The following is a 17,393-nucleotide window of genomic DNA, read 5'->3' on the forward strand; positions in this document are numbered from 1 at the left end:
AAATATCCAATAAATGTCTTTCCACTTCATGATTGTGTCCCACTTGTTGTTGATTCTTCACAAAAAAATACAGTTTTATATCTTTATGTTTGAAGCCTGAAATGTGGCAAAAGATCGCAAAGTTCAAGGGGGCCGAATACTTTCGCAAGGCACTGTATGTGGATATATTGAAGCAACATCTCAAGACATCGGTCAGGAAGTTAAGGCTTGGTCGCAAATGGGTTTTCCAAATGGACAATGACCCCAAGCATACTTCCAAAGTCGTGGCAAAATGGCTAAGGACAACAAAGTCAAGGTATTGGAGTGGCCATCACAAAGATATGACCTCAATCCTATAGAAAATTTGTGTGCAGAACTGAAAAAGCTTGCGTGAGCAAGAAGGTCTACAAACCTGATTCAGTTACACCAGCTCTGTCAGGAGGAATGGGCCAAAATTCATCCAACTTATTGTGGAAAGCTTGTACAAACTTGTACAAGGCTACCCGAAACTCAAGTTAAACAATTTACAGGCAATGCTACCAAATATTGACTGAGTGTAAAAGCTGAAATAAATCATTCTCTCTACTATTATTCTGACATTTCACATTCTTAAAATAAGGTGGTGATCCTAACTGACCTAAGACAGGTCATTTTTACTAGGATTAAATGTCAGGAATTGTGAAAAACTGAGTTTAAATGTATTTGGCTAAGGTGTATGTAAACTTCCGACCTCAACTGCAGCTTGGTCGGTGGTAGAAATCATGAGGGCTTTTATGCGTTGTTCTAATATGGCTTTATAATCACAAGTCACTTTCTGACCTTGCATTATTCATAGAAGACAGTTCCCTATATCAGTGTTTCCCGACCCTGGTCCTCCAGTACCCCCAACAATACACCGGCCCTGGTCCTCCAGTACCCCCAACAATACACCGGCCCTGGTCCTCCAGTACCCCCAACAATACACTGATCCTGGTCCTCCAGTACCTCCAAAAATACACCGACCCTGGTCCTCCAGTACCCCCAACTATACCCCGACCCTGGTCCTCCAGTACCCCCAACAATACACCGGCCCTGGTCCTCCAGTACCCCCAACAACACACCGGCCCTGGTCCTCCAGTACCCCCAACAATACACTGGCCCTGGTCCTCCAGTACCCCCAACAATACACCGGCCCTGGTCCTCCAGTACCCCCAACAATACACCGACCCTGGTCCTCCAGTACCCCCAACAATACACCGACCCTGGTCCTCCAGTACCCCCAACAATACACCGGCCCTGGTCCTCCAGTACCCCCCAACAATACACCGACCCTGGTCCTCCAGTACCCCCAACAATCGATTGAAAGGATTGAGAGTTCAGAAGGGCACAGTGTCTGGACTTTTAAGTGTAGCAGCATCTGAACTATCAGTAGTGCACAATCTCTGTGCTATCCAATAGAGGGTACTGTTTAGTTTCCCAGGCAGATTTAACTTGATAGTCCTGGCCTGAAATGAAGGCGCAGACCCAGTACTGCCTGCAGCTGCTGATAGGAGCTGTGACACATTTCTCCCCACCATGTTGTCACACTCCCCCACATCATAGGGACCACTCCACCTCCTGGGTCTACTGCATCTAATGCAGTGAATTCCTCCACATGAACTCATGCACTGAATGTGCATCATTTTCTTTTCATATAGGCAAAGGCTAGAGCCTATTACTAGGATGATGTTAAATATGTTGTAGATGTCTGTGAATTGATCTGATCCATAGGTCACCTATTTGATAGTAACCTATGTCAATTCTGTACACCATTGTGTGTATTTGGTTAGGAAAATTGCACAATAAAAAAGAAACAAACAAAAAATTATGTATTTTTTAAAATGATGCTACAGAGGTTTTGTATTCATTTCATATGATATTTTACATCCTGCAACAACAACACACAGTACCATATATGTACAGTACCGGTGAAACGTTTGGGACGCACCTATTCATTCCAGGGTTTTTATTTATTCTTTATTATTTTCTACACTGTAGAATAGTAGTAAAGGCATCAAAACTATGAAATAACACATATGGAATCATGTAGTAACCAAAAAAGTGTTAAACAAATCCAAATATATTTTATATTTGAGATTCTTCAAAGTAGCCACCCTTTGCCTTGATGACAGCTTTGCACACTCTTTCGTTCAATATGAAGTTCTATAGTCTGGCATACAGCAAGTTCAAACATTCTGCACTGCTCTGACAAATGGCAAGCATTACTAGTGGGTGGGTGCCGGTGCTGTCCACTCTGTTTGTAGACCAGACAGTACAGGAGGGAGAAAAGAGCTTGTCCTTCTCCTGTTGCCCTGCGACCCAGCGGATGGAATACTGAACCTGAAAGCCCAGGGACAACATTGGAAGAAGCACCAGACATGCTACACTTTATAACTCCATTAGATCCACCTAGTGGAGAGGAGACTCCTGAGGAATACTGTGTAATGTCTTCAAATATTCTGAGGAAAAGGGACTGGAAGTTGTCCTAGCTTTAGGCCCTGGGGTGTTGAGGTTTGTCTTGTGCTGCTTACTGCAGGGATGTAAGTCCAAGCTGCCAGACTGGCATCAGAGAGAGATGTAGAACAATTCCATTGAGTTTTCCTCTGTCTGCTCGTCTCTATTAAAGAGAGGAAACAGTAAAATAAGGAATTGTATGTAAAACTACACAAATGTATTTTACACATGTAAATATATGAAAAAAATACACAGCTATAAAGGACTCTTGACTAAATGGAAAGCCTTCATATCATTAGTCTATTTGACACGTTCCTTATCATCTGCTCTCCCATATGGACAGTCAGGTGAGGGAGCATGTCCGAGCACTGCTCTTAAACCCCAGTTTCTTGGCCTTCTCTATAGTCGTGGTACTTATTATTCACACCTGAATGCTTACACTGGTTTCAACTGAATGCTAACAAGCTTAGACACTGCAGTGTAATAAAATTGGTTAATTGTTTATGAAATAATCAGGCTTGCGTAACCAAAACAAATCCTCATGAAAAACAAAAGCAATAAAACAGGCCCTGCCCCTGTTATTTGTGCAGTTAAAGATAAGCCTATGCACGGAGCACAAAGCCCCAGGGTTTTGTCTCAACAGACTGTGTTCGCGTGTGTGCATGTCCAGTCATGTTCCAGTTCACCTCCTTTCTATTCTCTCTTCCTCCCACCAAATCAACTCCCACACCACTTTGTGGCATTTCTTTTATTTTTGTGCTGAACTTTTACATATATATAATTTTTTTTGTGAGGTGTTCAGATCACAGACAGGCAGTAATACTCAAAAATGACATAGATCCCCCCCCCCCCCCCCCCCCACCTCTCTTCCCAGCTTCCAGAGAAACCCTCACCATACCATCCCTTCCCTGTGGGCCTGAAAGCATATATTTAGTTTGTATGTATGTGTTGGGCTTTATGAATTGTTTATTTGTATGTGTTTAGCTGAGATTATTCTTAACAGAGTCAAGTGTATTTGTCCAGGCCTCAATTGTTCCTTGACATACTTCTAGCTGTCGACAATTCTAATGTTATACTTTATAATGGTAACTGTATTCACTGGCGAATTGGGAGAGAGTGGGATGATTGCCATCTTAGACCAAACATTTTTTTTTGCTGCAGTGCTGTCTGCCAGTAGTAATCATCTCTGATTGAATCTCTCAATCAATAAGCTGTCATTGTTAAATAACTAGCAGATACAATGCATTTAATAATTACATTTATGCACTTCAAAATAAATGTAACTTTGTCCCAGAAGCATTTAACTGCAGGGCACTCCCACATCATATTATGGAATGTTACATTCGAGTGATTCTCTTTTTTCTACCAAGTTTATGTTCGATGGTAAAAGCACCCGGTGCCTGGTACTAGGAGGTGATATTACAGAATCATGAAATTATAGTACTTCAGGCCCCATCCCCTGGCCCATGATGAGGCTATTGATGATGGTTAAACCTGTAAGTATGGTGAATGACGCAAATGGAGGCAATGTATCTCTCGCCAGAATTCATTTGAAAACAAATGTGTCCAGAAATAATAAAACTACTTGAGTGGGAAGAGTCAGTTTTAACCTTACATAAAATGTGTTGCAGCTGTTTGCAAATGAGCACAAATTAAATCAAGCATGTCTTTCCTTGTTTTGTTTTATATTATCTGTGAGTTTGCCTAGTCATCGTGTTTGTTGCAACACGTTTTACAACATAAATTAGGTGTCAAAATGTCATATTTTGTATGTACGATCTGACTAAGAAGAGAACAGTACTGAGATAATAGAATGTCTTCCTTTGGAGTAAGGAGACAGGGTTTATGTTGATGACGTCTGTTCAGTTCATGCTACAACCATGATGGAATTTCATCACTAGTTGCATCACTGGAGCCAACTGTAAGTCAGTGGAAAATATGATGCAGGTATGAGTACAACCATAGGGTAACTGTTTGGATCTTGCACTGGCATAGCACTCTGTTACAAAACAAGTGGGTACTTACTTAGACCAGTGGCTCTATTTTGTGCTGATTTTGATTGCTAGCATTGCCAGGGTTGTCACCAGGTTGCTGTATAGGAGTACAACAGTGTAATGAAGAGCATTAATTGTCTGCACATTGGCCCCTCCGTGCTTCTCATCCAGGCACTCCAGCGAATGGAACTGAAGGGTCTTGTTTCTTACATGACTTTTATGGACATTTTGTAAGAGGCGTGCTGATCTCGGTATTGGGGTGTAAAAGTGTGACTGGGAGCTAAATCTGAGCCAAATCTGTCCGTGACGTTGGTGGTAAGAGCATGTAGACACTGGTGTGTGTGTGTCCTGTTGTTGAATTAGCCTGGCTAGCTGTTGCGTAACTGTAAGTGCTAGTTAGGCCACATTGGAGAGGCAGGGATGAGAGAGCACTCTGCCAGTACTAGGCACTCCACACTGTTATAGCGGGCATCGTATGAAGCACAAAGCAACAAAATGAACAGACTGTATTCAGACGATACACCACACCATTTCCTTTATCAAAGTGCCACAACGACACACAGGTGCCGTGATCATTAGGAGTTGAATTAGATAAACGTGGTTGATCAGTCCACTGAGCCATTTTGTCTTCACTCGTACTCTAGGCCTTCATCACATAGGTAGTAGTTTGATGAACAAATATCTTGTAAACACAGACTGACAAATTAAATGCATTGATTGGACTGTTGCTTGTGAAAACGTGCCTCCAAGAAGAATGTGCACAATGAGCAGTGGTTATTTACTGCTACAATCAATCTTGAGTCACATTTAGGGTTGCTGGTAGTATCCTAAATCAACGGCAGGAAATAACAACGCTTCTCCTGACTGCACGCTGAGCACATCACACGAGAGGGGGTTGGTGGCATCTTAATTGGGGAGGAGGGACTCGTGGAAATGGCTGGACGGAACAAGTGGAATGGTATCAAACATCGTTTCACCCCACTACCAAGAACATCATCAAGGACCTCAGCCACCCAAGCAGTGGCCTGTTCACCCCGCTACCATTTATAAGGCAGAGACAGTACAGGTGCATCAAAGCTGTTAAATAGTCACCACTAGCCTGCCTCCACCCATTACCCTGCCCTGAACTTAGTCACTGTTACTAGCCGGCTACAACCCGATACTCTACCCTGCACCTTAGAGACTGCTGCCATGTAAAAAGTAATTGAACACTGGTCACTTTAATAATGTTGACATACTGTTTTACCCACTTCATATGTACAGTATATACTGTGTTCTAGTCAAGGCTCACCCTATGTAGCTACTTTTCTATTCATATAAACTGTCCACACTGTCTATATACACCATCATATACATATTTATATTCCAGACTCTGACATTGCTCGTTCTGATATTTCTTAACCCTTTTACTATTTTATTTTACTATTGAAAACACTGTTTGGGTGAAGTCTTGTCACACACTGAGATTTGAATTCTTTGCTCCTTCAAGTAGATCAGAGGAAATCCCTCACATTTCACTGCGTAGCCCATGGCAGGGAGATTTTAATGGGAGCAAATGTGTCCCTATTTTCATCGGGGTTTGGTGTCTGAGGAATTTGAAGTTATTGATACGCTGCATTACCACTTGTCTATCTGGATACATCTCTCCTTTATAGTGTGACCATGGCAAGGAGCACAAAATGATCAAGCACAAAGCCAGTGACATACAGTCATCCATTGAGCATGACAGCAAAGACCGGATTCATGCTGCGGAAGCAGATCACCCCATGGGTGGACTCTTGGATTAACATTTGAATCCTGTCTTTGCTGTCATGCTCAATGGAGGACTGTATGGCTTCTAGGCTCAGCAACCAGAAATGGTTGAAATAAATGAAATGAGATATTCTCAACAGGCATTGTGAAGTTGTTGAAAAACTATACTTATTCAAGGCATTGTCATTGGGAAGTGCCAAAAGTTATTGTCACAACTCTGTGGAGGTGGTGATACTGTTTGAAATATGACCGTAACTTTGTTTTCCACCACAATGCCTGGATGGGTGGGGCATCCTTTGACCTAAATAATATGCTTCTCTTCATCATGTAATTTTCTCGTTTATGCTTTGCTCCATTACATGAGACACGTTATCATAAATGAAAGATGTCTGGGCTACACCATTGAATGACTGAAAATGTACATTCTGATATTGGCACACCTGACTTACCCATAAACAATGCTTTTTACATTTATTGAAATGCCAACATACAATAAGTCATTGATATTATCTGATGGACAGTGGGCTGTGCCGTTTGAGATTGAATTATAGAACCTTTCAACAGCCAACCACTCATTAAAATATGGTGGAGGCTTGTACACATTTCCATCCTATCTAATCTTGTAAAAGTACAAGGCCCGTCCTCATATTATTTTAGGTCATTAATTTTGGTCGTGTCTCCTGTCACTCCACCTTTTGTTTGTGATAAAAGCTTATCAGGGTTCAAGTTTTATTATTCACTTTATGTATGTGATGCATTTAGGTATTGTATGTCCTCTATCCTCATTGTCGAGGATAATATTTATAGTGATAGAAGGCCTATGTTTTTGCCAGATAAAAAAAAATACTCATTACATTAAGTGTAATAGCAAAATCACCAAATGATAAAGTAATACATTTATAAATACTGTGTGCAATTTCAGTGAATAATGTTTGTCTAGTGATTGAAGGAAGGTGTCCAATCAACAGTATACATCTTGTTATCAGCCACATCTGTGTGAAATGGTAAAGACTAACTCACCTTTGGAAATGGCAGTTGGAAATCGTTCCCAGCACTTCAAATGGACAGGCTCTGATTCTGGCCATTTTGCATGATTGAACAAGGTTGGATGAAGAACAATGTACTCGAGACAGTATTTATTGATTTGGTTCCTATAAAACATTCATAGAAATGGAAATTAAACATATTTGGTGTCTTACTACATAATAACAATCCCTAGTATAGAGCTCTCTATAATTGGAAGGTTCTTTAGCTTGGGGGCTTTTATTTTTGGCAGACATTGTCTATGTAAAAAGGAATGAATGTCTGATTCACATGGAAATAGGATACGAAAAGTGTTATTATTAAAAATATGCAGCATATGTAACTCTTCATCTCCCTTCTGATGTGGACTCTCCAGTGCGCACAAGGCTTCTCAGATATTACTCAGGAATATTTTTGATATCATAAAGCCAGGGTAAATGAAGGGTCCTTTGAGACATTGTAAATCCTTACTTGTCAACACCGCTGACATACAGGCAATCCCACTAATTCCAGGGATTGTTTTCACTGTTTAGTAACACGTGATTAAGTCAAGGTCATAGTCAATTATCTACTGTATATGCATAGTGACTTTACAAATGACCTCGGCTAACCTGTTCCCCCGCACATTGACTCGGTACCAGTACCCCCCGTTTATAGCATCGTTATTGATATGTAATTGTATTGTGTTACTTTTTGAGTAAATTTTTTAACTTTCATTTTTTTAGTAAATATTTTGTTAACTCTATTTATTGAACTGCAATGTTGGTTAAGGGCTTGTAAGTACGCATTTCACAGTAAGGTCTACACTTGTTGTATTTGGTGCATGTGCCAAATAGATTTAGATTTAAAATAAAATTTGATCTGTCAAAATACTACACCTGAAAGTACATCAATAATGAATGCACAGTAATATAATTTCAAAGAAAATTATATGGCTTTACTGGTAAATATTTGTCACTACAGAACATGTTTCTAGATGGACAAGGTAGGCCTGCCAGTGATAGGGTGTGAATATTTATGCGTCTCCCTGATCAGCTTTGCAGTTAGTTACAGCACCTTTGTGTTTTGATGTAAATAACAGAAAAGTGGGTCAGACAGCATTCCTTGCAGCATGTATCAAGCAGCTTGTTGTTTTTAATCCAACACTCGGGATCAGCTAATACGCTTTTCTCCACCTGCTAAATTCTTGTTTCTTTTTGCTTACTACCAATCCCTGTGCTTCCCCCGAAGGCCAGCACCAACTGCAAAATATGCAATTCATTTAGGTCACATTGTTTCAGCAAAGGAACTCAACTCAGATAAAGTGAAATAAACAGCACCTAAACTCAGCAAAAAAAGAAATGTCCCTTTTTCAGGACCCTGTTTTCAAAGATAATTCGTAAAAATCCAAATAACCTCACAGATCTTCATTGTAAAGGGTTTAAACACTGTTTCCCATGCTTGTTCAATGAACCATAAACAATGAATGAACATGCATCTGTGGAATGGTCGTTAAGACACTAACAGCTTACAAACGGTAGGCAATTAAGGTCACAGTTATGAAAACTTAGGACACCAAAGAGGCCTTTCTACTGACTCTGGAAAACACCAAAAGAAAGATGCCCAGGGTCCCTGCTAATCTGCGTGAATGTGCCCTAGGCATGCTGCGAGGGGGCATGAGGACTGCAGATGTGGCCAGGGCAATAAATTGCAATGTCCATACTGTGAGACGCCTGGAAAGCGTTACAGGGAGACAGGACGGACAGCTGATCGTCCTCGCAGTGGCAGACCACGTGTAACAACACCTGCATAGGATTGGTACATCACACCTGCAGGACAGGCACAGGTCGCCTATGGGCACAAACCCACCGTAGCTGGACCAGACAGGACTGTCAAAAAGTGCTCTTCACTGACAAGTTGCGGTTTTGTCTCACCAGGGGTGATAGTCGGATTCACGTTGATCGTCGAAGAAATGAGCATTACACCGAGGCCTGTACTCTGGAGCGGGATCGATTTGGAGGTGGAGGGTCCGTCATGGTCTGGGGCCGTGTGTCACAGCATCATTGGACTGAGCTTGTCATTGCAGACAATCTCAACGCTGAGCGTTACAGGGAAGACATCCTCCTCCCTCATGTGGTACCCTTCCTGCAGGCTCATCTAGACATGACCGTCCAGCATGACAATGCCACCAGCCATACTGCTCGTTCTGTGTGTGATTTCGCTGGCCAATGTCAGTGTTCTGCCATGGCCAGCAAAGAGCCCGGATCTCAATCCCATTGAGCACGTCTGGGACCTGTTGGATCGGAGGGTGAGGGCTAGGGACATTCCCCCCCAGAAATGTCCAGGAACTTGCAGGTGCCTTGGTGGAAGAGCGGGGTTACATCTCGCATCAAGAACTGGCAAGTCTGGTGCAGTCCATGAGGAGGAGATGCACTGCAGAACTTAATGAAGCTGGTGGCCACACCAGATACTGACTGTTACTTTGATTTTGACCCCCCCCCCCCAGGGACACATTATTCCATTTCTGTTAGTCACATGTCTGTGGAACTTGTTCAGTTTGTCTCAGTTGTTGAATCTTGTTATTTTCACACAAATATTTACACATGTTAAGTTTGCTGAAAATAAACACCGTTGACAGTGAGAGGGTGTTTCTTTTTTTGCTGAGTTTATAACTGTGCACTTATTGAACATTATTATTCAACACACACTCACACAGAATACATACTGTACTGTATTACCTCAATTACCTCAACTACCTCGTACCCCTGCACATTGACTTGGTACTCCCATATAGCCTCGTTATTGTTTTTATTGTGTTACAATTTCCATTTTTATTAATCAAATATTTAGACTGTTCAGATAAATAGAGGGATATCATACTCAATATAAAACCACATAACAAAACGCACCCATTCTTTAGTTAGTAGTAAGGAATTAAGAAAATGGCCATAGCATTTTCATAGTCTTATATCCACCTGCAGTAAGTAAATAAATAGTCAGACCAAAATGGCCACCAGAAACTCCAGTATGTATACTCTGGTCTAACTGCCGTTGGTTCAGTAAGACTATTCCTCTCACCCTGAAGAATTTAAACAGCAGCCTCAGCAGCACCACCAGCCAGCCAGGCAATAGAGCACCAGCCTTATCACTTAATGGATGATTACATTGGAATGTCAGCCTTTCTCTTCGCTGCCATTTAAACGGAACAGAGCGAGCAGTTCTCCAGCTCAAACAGAGGAGGACAACCAACAAATGAATAACGGAACACTTTCATTAATTCTGAAGAAAAAAAACATAAAAACACAGTGGCAACAAAGCCAAGTGTGTGATGGAATAATCTCCCTGCATCAAGAGGGGGCGGCCCAGAATTGATTGTAAGAGCTTTTTGTTTGCCTTGCATGCCAAATTGTTATCTCCCATTAAAGGAGTGTGTACACAGCCTTGTACCCAGACATAAATCATAGAGCTTGGGCTCTCTGAGGCTTAAGGAGGAGCAATCCATTACATTCCAGTAGGCATAGAGGAAGTACCTGAGCCTGCTCCCTAGGCTACTCTTATCTTCATAATCATCCCCCTTAAGTGATGCAGTCTGGGACATAGACACCAACCAGTGGCGCACTGAGATGCACTCAAACATCCAAGACAGTGTGACAATAAGGCTCATGGAGACATGGATAGACAAGTACACAGAGTCAGATCAGTGTCCACAGGCATGACTTTGGTGTCTGTATCAACACCGAATATTTCTCCAGTATCTTAATCTATCACTGGTCTGTGACGGTCAAAGGTATTTTACAGACCAAATAATCTCTGATAGACAGATGTATTATTGTAAAGTTGTATATCATCCATGCACTGACACATTTCATACGCCTCTGTTCTGTTTTCTAATTGACAGTGGTAACTCAAGAGACTCTGTTAACTTCTCTGGGAGTTGGGTTATTTCTGTGAGAATTGTGTGTGAGAAGTGTAGTGGAGAAGTGTGGGGGAGATAGGGGTCAGGGTGAGTCAGTCACTGGCCTCTGGGTGGAGCGTTCAGTCTGTGGGGGAGAAGTGTGGGGGAGATGGGGGTCAGTCAGTGGCCCCTGGGTGGAGTGGTCAGTCTGTGGGGGAGATAGGGGTCAGGGTGGGTCAGTCAGTGGCCCCTGGGTAGAGTTGTCAGTCTGTGGGGGAGAAGTGTGGGGTAGATGGGGGTCAGCGTGTGTCAGTCAGTGGCTCCTGGGTGGAGTTGTCAGTCTGTGGGGGAGAAGTGTGGGGTAGATGGGGGTCAGCGTGGGTCAGTCAGTCAGTGGCTCCTGGGTGGAGTGGTCAGTCAAGTGTGGACACCACTCAGCTATAATTCCTCAGACTTTATGCCCCCCTAGACAATGGTGATTCAGTAACGAGGACAAATCCCCCTTGCCGATATTGGTTAATGACATTTCAATGAGGGATGAGTTGGCTTGCATCCCTATAAGCACATAAGGACTGTAGTACAATTCTTTCAAATCAAATATCATCTCTTCCTCTGAATCTGCTCAGCAGTCTGTGGACAAGTGCAGGACATCTCCGACGGCAGGTTCAATCCACACCATGACTATTATTAGTAATAGGGTGTTGTTAGACTGGGGGCATAACAGCAGTGCAGTGGCAGGACAACATTGCCTTTTGGCCAATAGTTCAGCTGTATTTAAACTGAGGAAAAGTATGAAAACGGGAATAAATAAAAAAGTCCTTATAGTTCTTTGCAATTCTTACTCATTTGGCAGGTAGCCTAGTGGTTAGAGCATTAGGCCAGTAACCGAAAGGTTGCTACATTGAATCCCCAAGCTGTCAAGGCAAAAATCTGTCATTCAGCCCCTGAACATGGCAGTTAACCCACTGTTCCTAGGCCGTCATTGTACATAAGAATTGGTTCTTAACTGACTTGCCTAGTCAAATAAAGGTTAAAAAAATAAATAAACAAATTGAGACCCTAGTCAGTATCCTTCCTCCTCTGTTCAACCAAATGGCCCTCATCTGTCTGGGATGGTGAGGGAGTTTAGCCTTATTATGGACCTCAGCTGAGATTATAGTCAGTAGCTGAAAAGAACAATGCCATGAATTGTCAGGCTATTGTATGTTTGCTAATACTCCATAAAATCTTTCATTTTGTATTGAAATCCTGAATTTTGAGTGTAGGGTACTATTTCCCATAGCACATCAGAAATTTACTAAGGCATCTTCAAAGCATATACAGTAGGCTGATGCTGTATAAGAGTTCTTCTCTCCTTTACTCACCTGCCATCTACCCACACTGACTCAGTAGGTCAATTAAAAATCCCACACCAGTGTTTGAACGCTCATCAAATATAAAACAATAATTTATTATTTCTCTCATTTGACAAGACATCAAATTGGGTGGCTAAGTAAGGATTTGTTAAGCTGTGTCATTTGTAGTCCTACGAAGGTAAGGCGACTACAATGTGCTTCAACAGAAATAACAGAAAGATTTTGATTTAAAAAAATGCGTGACAGTTTACCTCTATCCTGATACATACACAATATCACTTCTTGAAGGTAGAATATGTAACAGATGATACCCACTTGTTGTATAACTTTTTAAAAACAGCACCCATCGAGATCTTCAATAACTAAAAAGTGTTTTGTTTATAAAAAAAAACTGAGGTTGAGTTACATTTACAAAAGTATTTTGCGGATTATGTGCTGACCTTGAAGCTAAATATTTATGTATTTCTTTCAATAAGCAGAAGTTATGTACACTACATTCCCAAAAGTATGTGGACACCTGCTTGTCGAACATCTCATTCTAAAATCTTGGGCATTAATATGGAGTTGCTGCTATAACAGCCTCCACTCTTCTGGGAAGGTTTTCCACTAGATGTTGGAACATTGCTGCGGGGACTTGCTTCCATTCAGCCATAAGAGCATTAGTGAGGTCAGGCACTGATGTTGGGCGATTAGGCCTGGCTCGCAGTCAGTGTTCCAATTCCTCCTAAAGGTGTTCGATTTGGTTGAGGTCAGGGCTCTGTGCAGGTCAGTCAAGTTCTTCCACACCGATCTTGACAAACCATTTCTTTATGGACCTCGCTTTGTGCACGGGGGCTTTGTCATGCTGAAACAGGAAAAGGCCTTCCCCAAACTTGCCACAAAGTTGGAAGCACAGAATCATCTAGAATGTCAAAATATGCTGTTGTGTTAAGATTCCCTTCACTGGAACTAAGTTGGGGAAGGGAAAGTGACTCGGCGGTGCTGTTCCGTGAGCTTGTGTGGCCTTCCACTTCACGGCTGAGCCGTTGTTGCTCCTAGACGTTTCCACTTCATTATCACAGCATTTACAGTTGACCGGGGCAGCTCTAGCAGGGCAGAAATGTGATAAACTGGCTTGATGTAAAGGTGGCATCCTATGACTGTGCCACGTCGAAAATCACTGAGCTCTTCAGTATGGGCCATTGTCCTGCCAATGTTTGTCTATAGAGATTGCATGGCTGTGTGCTCAATTTTATACACCTGTCAGCAACGGGTGTGGCTGATATAGCCGAATCCACTAATTTGAAAGGGTGTCCCCATACTTTTGCATACACAGTGACTTCGGAAACAATTCAGATGACTTTTTCCATATTTTGTTACGTTACAGCCTTATTCTAAAATGTATTAAAAAATATATAATCCTCAGCAATCTACACAGAATACCCCATAATGACAAAGCGAGAAAAAAACATAAATACCTTATTTACATAAGCATTCAGACACTTTGCTATAAGTCTCAAAATTGAGCTCAGGTTCATCCTGTTTCCATTGACGTTTGTACAACTTGATTGAAGTATACCTGTGGTAAATTCAATTGAATGAACATGATTTGGAAAGGCACACACCTGGCTATATAAGGTCCCACAGTTGACAGTGCATGTCAGACAAAAACCAAGCCATGAGGTCGAAGGAACTGTCCCTAGAGCTCCAAGACAGGATTGTGTTGAGGCACAGAGCTGGGGAAGGGTATCAAAACATTTCTGCAGCATTGAAGTTCCCCAAGAAAACCGTGGCCTCCATAATTCTTAATTGGAAGAAGTTTGGAACCAGCAAGACTCTTCCTAGAGCTGGCTGCCTGGCCAAACTGAGCAATCAGGGGAGAAGGGCCTTGGTCAGGGAGGTGACCAAGAACCCAATGGTCACTCTGACAGAGCTCCAGAGTTCCCCTGTGGAGATGGGAGAACCTTCCAGAAGGACAGCCATATCTGCAGCACTCCACCAATCAGGCCTTGTTGGTAGAGTGGCCAGTCGGAAGCCACTCCTCAGTAAAAGGCACATGACAGCCCGCTTAGAGTTTGCCAAAAGGCACATAAAGACTCTCAGACCATGAGAAACAAGATTCTCTGGTCTGATGCAACCAAGATTGAACTCTTTGGCCTGAATGCCAAGCATCACGTCTGGAGGAAACCTGGCACCATCTCTACGGTGAAGGATTGTGGTGGCAGCATCATAGTGTGGGGATGTTTTTCAGGGACTGGGAGACTAGTCAGGTTTGAGGCAAAGCTGAACGGAGCAAAGTACATAGAGATCCTTGATGAAAACCTTCTCCAGAGCATTCAGGACCTCAGACTGGGGCGATGGTTCACCTTCGAACAGAACAATGACCCTAAGCACACAGCCAGGGAAATGCAGGAGTAACTTTGGGACAAGTCTCTGAATGTCCTTGAGTGGCCCAGCCAGAGCCCGGACTTGAACCCAATCGAACATCTCTGGAGAGACCTGAAAATAGCTGTGCAGCAACGGTCCCCATCCAACCTGACATAACTTGAAAGGATTTGCAGAGAAGAATGGGAAGAACTCCCCAAATACAGGTGTGCCAAACTTGCATCATCATATCCAAGAAGACTCGAGGCTGTAATCGCTCCCAAAGGTGCTTCAACAAAGTACTGAGTAAAGGGTCTGATTACTTATGTAAATGTGATATTTCTGTTGTTTTTATTTTATAAATTAGCAAACATTTCTAAACACCTGTTTTTGCTGTGTTGTTATGGGGTGTAGATTGATGAGGGAAAAATGATTTAATACATTTTAGAATAAAGCTGTAACGTAACAAAATGTCAATGGGTCTGAATACTTTCCGAAGGCACTGTATAGTGTATAACAGTAAAATACTGATAAGAGATACTTGTTAAAAACGTAATAAAAATTTTAAAAAATGTGTAAATGTTGGCTGCTCTTTACTTGACAAACGGTCTTGACACACAGAACAAAGGTAGAAACTCACTGGGCACACACTGGTTGAGTCAACGTCGTTTCCACATCATTTCAATGAAATTACGTTGAGCCAAAATGCCCAGTGGGAAATGTGCCCAGTGGGAAAGTTATTGAAAGCATTTGAAAACAGTATTATCCTGTCAATAATCATCTTCAAAGTCCATCCATGGAACACTTTGTAAAGTATCTCTCAACCGCCGCAGGGGCCAAAAGGTCCTTCAGAAAGACTTTACCTGTTTAATATTTACAAAATGTTGCCACATTGAACGAGGCAGAAATCTGTACCCCAATCGGTAGTGTCCTATTTACAGTACATTACACCCCAGGCCTGGCCTGTCCTGTCTGCCTCCTATACTGTGGTGACAGACAGGAGGGAGTTGTACACTCGCGTGCCGTCAGGCGACTTAGCACCGTGGGTCAAAAGTTCCTGGATAGTCATCCAATTGTCAAAGATTTTCTTGTTCCTCTTTTTCATCATCTTTTTGTGGCTCAGCTCAATGATATTGGGCTCCTTCTTGTCGTCATCCAGGCTGGCCTGTTCCTTCAGGCAGTCGGCGCGGCTCTGCTTCATGAACTCGCGGCGCTGTTTCTGCTCCTTGGCGCGCACCGCGTGCTGCTTCCTCTCCTCCTTGCTCCAGTACCGCCCGATCTTCAGCTCGCTGATGGCGTCGTCGTCTGTGGTCATGCCGCTGCGCTCCTCGCGGATACGCAGGGCGCGCTCCTTCAGCAGCTTGTCCCTGATGGGCCTCTTGGTGATGTAGCGTGTGCCATCGCTGCGGATCTTCACCTTCCACTCCTTCTTGGGCTCCAGCATGTCTCTGGGGGTCACAGGGTCACCGCGGCTGACCAGACTGACCAGGCTCATTTGGCTCTGGGCATACTCCACGGCAGACTTCTGCTGGATCAGCTGCATGTAGCTCTGGTAGTGCTGGGCATGGGCCGGGATGTGGGCGTGTTTGTACAGGGAGCGGGGCTGGGCCAGCTTGTGAGTAGACTCTCCCAGCTTACGCTCCTTCTCCTCCGCCTGCAGGTCACACTCAGACTCCTTAGAGGAGGAGGGCCTGATTCTGCTGGGGCCATCGGCCTCTTGGACAGGAGACAGCAGGGGCTTGAGGATCCTGTTGTTGAGCTCTGCGCTGCTGTAGGCCCCGGCCTCGCCCTGGTTCTCTTCCCCCCTTCGGAGGGAGTTGTCTGGGGACAGCTCCAGGGTGAGGGGGGTGCTGCGGCAGCTCTCTCCAGTGTTGTAGGCGCTGGAGCTGTCCTTGTCCGACTTCTCGGGCAGTTCGTTAATGTCAGAGAGCTCGTGGCGGCGCGCATCGATGCTGGTGTTGTAGTTGCGGAAGCCGCTGTTGTGCAGCATCCACGACTCGCGGTACTGCTCCCTTAGCTGCTGCATCTTGTGGGCCCGGACGATGTTGAGGCATTCAAGCTCAATGCTGTGCAGCTCCTCGTTCAGCAGCTCCAGCTCCTTGTCCACCCCCTCTTCGGCCCTTCCGGCCCTGGCACTCTGGCAGTACAGGCCATGGGGGCCCCCCACGCTCCTCACCTGGCACTTCAGCTCTAGGAGCTCTCGGAAGCGCTCACACTCATCGGCAGGGATACCCAGGAAGTCAGCATGGTCGTAGTCTGCAGAGATGAAGGACTCACTGCTGAAAGGCAGTTCAGTGCTGCCCAGGGTGTCCTGGCTGTAGGTCAGCTTCCTGCGGCTGCAGCTGCCCAGTGTGTTGGAGGCTGTAGTCTGGTCATCCCCCAGGTTCTCCTGCTCAGAGCTCTCGTCGTTGCGTGTGCTCTCATCGGTGCGCGTGCTATCGTCGGTACGGCCAACACCACTATCCTTCTCGTGGTGGTTGGACAACAGGGTGGCTGTGTCCGTTGTTCCACCATCCTCCTCATGCTTCTTCTGCAACACCAGACAATAGGATTAATAATTTAATCACCTTTTAACACACATTATTAGTTTTCTCTGTACTT

The 17,393-nt window shown here is 43.7% G+C and overlaps 1 protein-coding gene across 5 annotated transcripts in view; it reads right to left on the minus strand.

Moving 5' to 3' along the window:
• Positions 1-12,511: 12,511 nt before the first annotated feature.
• Positions 12,512-17,393, minus strand: part of LOC110494603 (E3 ubiquitin-protein ligase PDZRN3-B) — a 562,549-nt gene continuing 557,667 nt past the window's right edge. For all 5 annotated transcript variants that reach the window (XM_090206180.1, XM_090206179.1, XM_021569817.3 and 2 more), the window contains one exon: positions 12,512-17,322. In XM_090206180.1, coding sequence (XP_090062306.1) covers positions 15,772-17,322 — 1,551 coding nt within the window. In that variant the 3' untranslated portion in view covers positions 12,512-15,771. The remainder of the gene's footprint in view (positions 17,323-17,393) is intronic.

Source organism: Oncorhynchus mykiss, chromosome 17, assembly GCF_057628025.1.
Source record: "Oncorhynchus mykiss isolate SJ-2025 chromosome 17, ASM5762802v1, whole genome shotgun sequence".
NCBI lineage: Eukaryota > Metazoa > Chordata > Actinopteri > Salmoniformes > Salmonidae > Oncorhynchus > Oncorhynchus mykiss.